This window comes from Pundamilia nyererei, unplaced genomic scaffold (assembly GCF_000239375.1).
Source record: "Pundamilia nyererei isolate P.nyererei 1_Seehausen unplaced genomic scaffold, PunNye1.0 scaffold00332, whole genome shotgun sequence".
NCBI lineage: Eukaryota > Metazoa > Chordata > Actinopteri > Cichliformes > Cichlidae > Pundamilia > Pundamilia nyererei.
The window spans coordinates 511,223-520,302 of record NW_005187733.1 but is presented as its reverse complement, the minus strand read 5'-3'; the positions used below and the strand labels follow the sequence as shown (position 1 = coordinate 520,302).

Here is a 9,080-nt window from a genome sequence, read left to right as displayed (position 1 = left end):
TTTAGATAAGGAGGAAGAAACATGTAACTGAACAATATGCACAGCACAAAGTCCAAGCAGTCAGACTGAGTAGGCTGATTAGGAGTAGGATTGGAAGCAATGACAAAAAAGAAAAACGTATGAGGAAAGGGGAAAACCACTCAATTTCAGAATTCGCATGATATTTCTGCAGCCAAAACATTCATTAGACACTAGAGTCAGTTTGAATCTGTGGTAAGAAAACAAACAAACAATGCCACAAGCAGTGTATTCAGTTCTTAAAGTCTTACAATTGGCTACTTTGACAAAAAGACAAACAGAGTTTTCAAAACCATCCAACATTTGCCCTTTTTTACTTTAGAAGTTTTGATGTTTTAGGTGGACATTTATCACAGATTTAAACTAAATAATCTCGCTCTCTGAAATGATGTTCTGGATGACAATCAGTATTAAAAAAAATAAAAATAGTAAGGAAATAATATTTTAAGAATTATATTCCAAAGAGACATCTCAAAGCTGAAAATAAATCCCCAATTTATCCTACCTACAAAAAAAACAAACAAACCACAAAATAAAAAGGTAGTAATATAAATACTCAGTGGGAAGCTATGGAGACTCAGTTATAGTTCAGATATTTGTTTTTCTAAATTAATATATGGCATTTTGGTGAAGAACTCTTCATTTGAATACAAAAATTCAGTCGTCTTCCCCTTTATGTATCAAGAACAACAGTACCACTCAGTAAATTGAAAAATGGGAGGGAGAAGGGAGAAGAGGGACTGCTACACAGAGGATTTATCTGAGTGTCTCTTGTCCATTTAGTGTGTTTGTCTATTTTATTTATTTATTTTTATTTGTATTTTTTCTTTTTGCCAACAGTCTGTGAGCAGAGGCAGGGATCGGCTGTATTGTCCTCCACGACACCGTGGTTAAGCAGTAAAAACAGAGCTAATCAAGGTAACGGCCACACAGGAGGGGGAGAAAAAAAAAAAAAAAAAAAAGAATAGAAAAAAGGACTGAACCATGGCAGCGTCCTTGGACTGCATCACATTACCAAATGACACGCTCAAAACCTGCACAAATACACTGTTGCTAGAACCATGCATGAGTACAACTGGTTAGTGATGCCGTGCATGGGTCCAAACACGGGTGGAAGAAAGGGGGGGAAAAAAAAAAAAAAAGAAAAAAAAAAAAAGGAAGGTGGGGTTACAGGTTTGATACCTCGACCCCTTGATGACGACCTGAGGAGTGGTCGTGGGATAGTGCTAGACCCCTCATCCGCGACCAGGTAATGGGGGAAAAAAAAATCAAAATAAAACAATTAACTCTGTAGAATTCAAAAAAATCCAAATGGATCAGTTCAGCTGAGCGTTAGAGCAGTTCACTTCCTGTACTGAAAAGAAAGAACAAAAAAAAAAAAAAAGACTGAGTAAAGAGGAGAAAACCGGGGCAAGGCACAGAAGAACTGTGCATGACATACAACTGACTGGATCCGTCTCTGTGGTGTCCTTCCTCTGAAGACGGGTGGGGTTAAGGCTGTGTGTGTGAGAACATGCGATACTGAACGTAGCTCTGAAGAACAGCCACCAGGCGGCCCCCTGTTGGCCCTGAGCAGAGTCCGAACAGACGCTCCAGGCAGGAAACCAGGACTTCAACAGGGTGGCCTTAAGCTCAGATCCAGAATCGTTGGGTCAGATGCAGGATGTTACAACCACACCCCATCCCCTCCTCCTCTTCTCCCCCCTCCCACCCGCCCCCTCCCATTACCCCATTTGTCAATTCTCCTAGACCTCCTTCCATCAACACCACTACCACCACCTCCTCTTTGTAAGCTCCTGTTTTATTGGATGGCTGCTCACTCTGTGGCCAATCAGGAGCACTCCTCCCCGATGCGCTGGCATGAACGGCCCACCTTGCGGTCCAGCTTCACCATCTTGAGGACGGCCTCCTCACGTCCGCGGCCCAGATGGTCGAACAGACAGTCGTGTTGCTCGGGTAGACGGTGGAGCATGCAGAAAACGTAGCCTGGGAGGCAAACAGAGAAGCTGGTGAGGCAGGAAGTGACCCCAATACACATTTTATTTAATTTTACTTTGCCAAGCTTATTGTTAAACAAGAACATAGGAAAAGAGACCTCTTCCCCGTTTCTAAAGCAGGTCTGTGCTATTTTCTTTATACAATTTTAAGAGGATGAATGTGCATTACCTGTAATTTGTACATGTGAGTGATTCTGATATAGTTATAGTTTTCCCACATTATTTATATGCAAACATTTGACAAAAATGCCATAAGCCAAACTCAGTCATTATCCAGCCCCCCTGTTGAGTTTACAGTGCTTATTTATGCAATAAAAAACATCATTAGGGGAACCTAGTCAGTGGGGGGGGGGAGAAAGACAGGCAAACCAAAATACAGCATTTAAGCTTGATGACCATCTTTGCTTATACAGTGACATGCGTCTCAAAGATGATACTGACCACAGCGACAGGATCCCAGTTCCTGCTGCACCAGCTCTAGTTTGGTTTGGCAGCGATAGCAGCGCCGACGGTTCTTCTGCTTGGGCGTCCCGCGGGCCTCTTCGCCACTCCCTTCTTTCTCTTCTGTCCGTGGTCGTTTCTCTGGTGTGGCCTCGCTCTCCGAGCCCGAGGCTGGAAACAAACACCAGGGTTAAAGATTTAGCGCTCAACATGTCAAAGGTCGTGCGGCGCTAGAAGGCAAGAGGAAGAGGCGGTACCTGATTCTCGTGGACGTTTTGTGGGCGTGCAGAGTGTGCCTTGGGCTGTTTCTGTGGACGACACACCTACAGGTGGAGGAATAAAAGGCGAGTGAGACACGATGTGGAATGACCTCCTTCCTTTAACATCCACTCCGAGGAAAGAAAACCTACCAGAAAATAATGCCACATGTACCGATTGTACTGTGTACCATGCTTAAAATAAAAACAACTTCATCATTTGAAATTGAAGCTGAAATGTCAATACTTAAACTATTAGTCATTACATTATTATATAGATGTTCTAACATTTTTCAGCAGGCCATATATTCACTTCATCCAAACCAGCTCGACCTTTTCAAAAGCCATCAAATGTCAAAACAAATGAAATGAACATTTCAAGGATTTTTAAATTTGATTTTTAAGCAACCAAAACAATATTTTACAAATGATACAAAACAAAGATGTATGTATGGAAAGGTGCATTTTAAGCTCTTAATAGTGAGTTTAGGAACGATTCTGTACATCACCTCAGCATCAAACTGCAGACAGATACAGTTACCAGCAAACTCAGTCAAGCGAAAGGCGGGTAAAAATTTAGTTAATGTGCTGGTGGAGAGACTTTGATTGGAGACCAACAGGAAAACTAATACTGAAGTTTGTCACATGGTAAGAAACATGACTCCAGATGAAAGCAAGTATAACTTTACAACTTAGAAATGCGTTAAGAACAACATTTATCTATATTCCCTACTGCTTATGAGAGTCTGGGTCATAGGAGCAGTAGTCTCAAGCCACCGCCTTGAGCTCTCTGAGGTGTTCCTGAGACAGCTGAGGGATATAATCACTTCAACATGTCCCAACTCTGCCAGGAGAATCTGCTCCTGGTTGGGTATGTCTGAAACCATTTACCTAGGAGACCTCCAGGAGACATCCTAATCAGAGGCCCAAAACATCTCAATTAGCCGTTTTTGATGCAGAAGAGCAACTCTACTTTGAACCCCTTTCTTATATTTAAGCAGGAGCCCAGCATTCAGAGTACGCTCGTTTCTGTCCCAAAGCGTCCAAAAAAAGATTTAAAAAGTAGCAATTTACAAAATAGATTATATTAAGTAATTATTGTTGACAATCTGCTATAGACCAAGACACACTAATCATCCACAACATTGAATCCACTAACCTATGACGTGAATAAACGTATTATTCTGTTATAATGCAACAATCTACTGGGGAAAACTTGGTTCTTGATCTTTATTAATAGTCTTTCCACCCTTGTACGTACAGTTTCCCCACTTCTAATACTCTGTGACGGCAGAATCTACCCCAGCAAGGAAAAGAGCTCTGATACACAGCAGAAACTGCTCAAAGAACATGATGAAGAGCCTAAAGTGTTGACCTGATCGGATTAAACATGCATGAAATGCATCTGATCAAGAAAAATCTATAGATCACCACAACTGTCAAAAACAAAGCGCTCTGGCTAACGTCCCTACAGGTCACCCCTAGAAGGGAACAGCTGACATCCATAAGGCAGGTGATTTTAATGTTGTGGTTGATGTAGTATAGGATCTGGTCATACAGATCTGAACAGTCAGAGGCTTTTGCAGAGAACTGTGTTTTCTACTCGAGATTGAAGTTTTCCTTGTACCATGTGCCGCTTTGTACTAGAGAATTACTACTGCTGCCTTTTCTATGTTTTAAAAGCAAAACCCACAGACAGATTCATCCAGTACTTATTTAAAGACTGAAAAGGCTGCACAGCAGCATTTATGCCTGCACAAACTGTTCCAAACCACAGAGACATCATACTGCTTCATCTACAAAGAATGACATTTAACGTAGTCTTGAGGTCCACGATAGTTGAGAAAATTCCTACATGAGGGATTTTATGAGCTCTGCAATGAACTTCATATTTCATTATGTTCCTTTGTTTCAGTGCTGCACTCCTGTGTCAGCCATGTTCTGCATCTTCCTGTGCTTGACAAAGAAAAAGAACAGTCAGTCCAGACTATCATCACTGCCACAAACAGCTTGCTCTGCATCCATCAATTCTTTGAGAAAGACTTAACCGTTAAATTGAGCAAAAGTTTCAGTCTACTGTGACCATTAACCTTTTGCTTCCACATTGTTAGGAAAGTTTGCTCTCCTGAAAGTCAGTTTTTAAAAACAGAACAGGGTGAGTGTGAAGTCATTGGCTGACCAGGCTTACCTTCCCTTGTGCTGGAAAACACAGGTAAGGGCTCTTCAGCTGACAGTTGCTCGGAGCTTGAGGGCGGCAACAATGATAGGGATTGGCTACTGCTACTGCTCATCTCGCTACTGAAAACTGGCGATTGGCTACTCCCGGTGCTTTGGATGGGCTTGGGGGTGCAGTCTTCGACTGGCTGCTTCTTTTGGACGTCTGTGGTCAAGGACAGAGAGTGAGGGAGTAGACAGGAATGCAAAAAAAAAAAAAAAAAAAAAAAAGAAGAGGACAGGGAAAATACAAACAGTGGGAGGGACAGGAAAAAAAAAAATAAGAGGAGATAGGACATTGTGTCAAACAGACAACTCTAGACTTATGGAGTGTGGTATAGGCACTGTGCACCCCAGATCTCCCGTTATAACATCTGTAAAAGGTTTCATGTAGCTGAAAAATACATCGAAATTAGTGTATAAGAGTTATCAGGCAATTTAACAGCGATATGTGGGAGGTACATATTTAAACTAAAACCATCAAGTCAACCTAAAGACAAAAAAGAAAACATTTGGTGAAACAGTGAGTTAGTCCTCCGCCCTGACAGAGCTCTCATATGTTATTATCTTCTGCCTGACCATTTCCTTTGGTATCCCAGTTTTTCCTGTCTGTCAAACTATAATGCATCGGCTGTTTGGTAAATATAACTGTGAGCAGAGTTTCCCTAACATCATGTTCCAGAGTGCCTCAGTGTTTATGGCTCTTACACCTATAACTTTTAGCAGTGACTTGAAAATGGAGCGTCCACTGAATTCAGCAATCATCTGACTCTTTCCTTATCAGTACATTTGAGGAAAGTCAATAACAGCTGACGGTCAGCTGCTTTAAGGATCTGCATTTACACTGTAGATGGAAACATCTAAATTAAATTACCAGCAAACAGACAAAACTCTAGGAAATGATTTCATCCCAAAAAGTCAATTACACGATTACTTAAAACAATCAAAGCCCAGTGCACTGATTAAAAGGCATCTTGTAAAAACTGTGCTCAAATTAATATTCTGGCTTTTTAACATGCCACGCTGTATTTGTAACAAATAGTTGCCACCATTTAAAAAACAAAAAACAAAAAAAAAAACACCCCAACAAAAACAACATATTAAACTTTCTTTCATCAGCAATAATTTACTGAATACCTTCCAAAGCATTCAACATTGGTGCCATCTATGCCTCTATTTTCCTTCTATGGTAATCTTTGATAAGCAGCTTCCACCACTGTTGCATATTGTTTTGTTTTATGGTTGATTAATCTGCATATTCACAGATTAACCAACAATCAAAATAATCACTGGTTGCAGCATGCGCCATCTCCATCTCTCTGCGACTGATCATTTCATGACTACCATGTGTGTATAAAAATAAAATAAAATAGAACTTTAACCTTAAAAAAAAAACAAAAAAAACCCCAGCCTGAATGAAAGTACAAACCATCTCTAAACTCCATTACCATGTGGCTATCAGTTAACTTTACCAAGTGAAATGTGACTCAGTGAGACAAAGATAAAAATCACCTTGCACGCCTGAGCTGGTTCTTGTCTTTATTCCACCACCACCCTCTCCCCGCAGGGGAAGGTGTGGGAGGCCAGCCTAGATTTTACTTTTACCTCCACATGTGGGCTAACCCACTTCTGCTCAGCCTCCATACTTGTGTGTATCAAGTCTATTCTAAGCATTACTGCTGTCTGTGATGCTAGACACACAGCCGGGCCCTCAGGTCCTCACTGTCTACCATGCTCACTGGTTGCTATGACCACCGACAGGGCTGCGGATCACCTTCAACCCTCATCCACCTGAACCAGACTGGAGAAGTCATTGGGACAGCTTAATTCATACAATGACATTTTCAAACTTTAACTGGGCATTTTTCTCTTGTGCAATTATCATGCTGGAGAAAAATGAAACTTTCTATGTTTTAGAAAGCTTCCAAGCAAAACAGTAAATGCAGTAACCAGAGAAACAGACAAAGATAAGTCTGTTTCCCGAATCTGCCCTCAGAGAACAGCTACCATCTTCCCAGCAAATTAAGAAGATTTTATGGAATCTCATCATCCTTTATGGAAGCAATTATCTCCTAACTTTCACCGTTTTCCTCCAAATGGCAAATACATCATTTTGGAGTGAGGCGCTTTATGGGTTCTTTCGTTTTCTGAGAATGACTTCTTAGCATTATTGACATTCCTAACTGAAATCTGCTGGCACACCTAGCCTCAAGCTGCTGCTAGCAGTGTGTCAGGCTGTCACTGAGAATGCCTCTGCACGCCAAGAGAAAATGAACATCCAATAGTTTCAGCCATTTATATGTGAGAAGTAAGCAGCTGCAAGTAACTCTCAAAGACAAAGACACACCCAGGAGCACCCAGGGGTGCTGAAATGCATCCATCCGTGCATGGGTATGGGGATTTGAATCTCTGTAGTATAGACTGTTAACTCTGTAGTCAAGCAACAACAGCACAGGTGAAACTCTGGAGACAACTGATGTTAAAAATGACATAGGTAATTAGCCTTTTCAGTTAACAGGCCTTATACACCAATGCAACTTTAAATCATTTATCGTTTTAACCATTACTACAAACTGAAACCCAGAGAGGCACAGAAACAACACTGCGATTGGCTTTGAGTACCTGCTGTGGGGGCAAAGGAATTTTTTTTTTTTGACAACGAACATATTGGGCGATCGTGGCTCAAGAGTTGGGAGTTCACCTTGTAATCGGAAGGTTGCCGGTTCGAGCCCCGGCTTGGACAGTCTCGGTCGTTGTGTCCTTGGGCAAGACACTTCACCCGTTGACTACTGGTGGTGGTCAGAGGGCCCGTTGGCGCCAGTGTCCGGCAGCCTCGCTTCTGTCAGTGCGCCCCAGGGCTACAATGTAGCTTGCCATCACCAGTGTGTGAGAATGGGTGGATGACTGGTTGTGTAAAGCGCTTTGGGGTCCTTAGGGACTAGTAAAGCGCTATACAAATACAGGCCATTTATTGAGCCAGCCACAACTTCATTGGACAAAACATCACAACATTCGAGTGAAAGACCACGCGTGTCCTGTGGCCACATTTACAGACAAAACAACCAAAGTGAACATCAGAAGCAACAGAATAGCTATCAGTTCTGTCTCTTTCGTACAGCTTCCAGCTGGCTTGTACTGACGGACAAAGAAGTCTGGCTCATTCTCCAAGTAGAGTTCCTACTTTCGTGCATGTAAGCAAGAATGCAAAGTAGCACCACTTTAAATCTTTTATATTTCGAGAAAAGTCACGCAGTTGGCAAACATTCAGTAAACTGAGGGATGTTGTTGGCTGCTGAAAGATGTCAGGTACCCAAGGTGTAACAGGACCCATTTGTGTCCTGTGCCTCCTTTGCTATTGAATGATATCCAAATGAAAACCCAGTGTTGTTTATTTCCCCCCACAAGACAAATACTGTGTATTTAGAAGTGACTTACCAGCAAAACATTTGGAGCATAAGTTCATTGTTTTACTGGACCTGGAAAGACAAGAGAGATAATGTCAGTTTTTAACCTCCGCAGACCTGCTGTTTGTTTCCACACATTTCAACCATCTATAGTTCAACTTTATGTGTAAAAGAAGAAACAATGTCAAATTACTAAATGTGAATTTAATGGGAGTCATCTATATATAAACATCTTTTCCTCCAACAGGTTAATACCTGTATTTACTGCAGAGTAGGTGAACATAAATGTGGAAGAATAATACCACTCTGAATTTTTCAACATCTCAGATAAAAATTATGTCATATCCAGCTCATTAAATCTATGATCTTTCATAATCTCCTCCAAGGCTTAATCTCAGGATTTTAGAAATTGGGCCTTGGCTTCGAGGTAAGACTGAAAGAAAAGGGAGAAAATTGATAAGCAGACGGTTGCTGCACAAGAGGAGCACATGGCTGGAAGAGGGGATATTCTTCCCCACTGTTAAGCTATTGTTGCTGATGAATCTTCTGTCACTCCCTTGATTGTTTCAGCATTACTAGTTTCCTGCAAGCTGCAAGCAGAGAGACAAACATTTCATCTTAAAGGCAAATTACGCCCATCTGGTTTTACGTACTCGAGTAGATTTCAGTCGATCTTTCTGTAGTCAAAAAGGGGAAAAAACTATGCTACAAATTAGGGCTGCACGATTTTGCATAAAATGAGAATCACG

At 41.5% G+C, this 9,080-nt stretch overlaps 1 protein-coding gene across 1 annotated transcript in view; it reads right to left on the bottom strand.

Annotated features, from left to right (window-relative positions):
- Positions 1–1,801: 1,801 nt before the first annotated feature.
- The window catches only part of zfand3 (zinc finger, AN1-type domain 3), a 12,089-nt gene continuing 4,810 nt past the window's right edge, over positions 1,802–9,080 (bottom strand). Inside the window, exons 2-6 of the mRNA XM_005751896.1 lie at positions 8,363–8,403; positions 4,902–5,093; positions 2,714–2,779; positions 2,457–2,627; positions 1,802–2,004 (exon numbers count right to left, since the gene is read on the bottom strand). Coding sequence (XP_005751953.1) covers positions 1,850–2,004; positions 2,457–2,627; positions 2,714–2,779; positions 4,902–5,093; positions 8,363–8,403 — 625 coding nt within the window. The 3' untranslated portion in view covers positions 1,802–1,849. The remainder of the gene's footprint in view (positions 2,005–2,456; positions 2,628–2,713; positions 2,780–4,901; positions 5,094–8,362; positions 8,404–9,080) is intronic.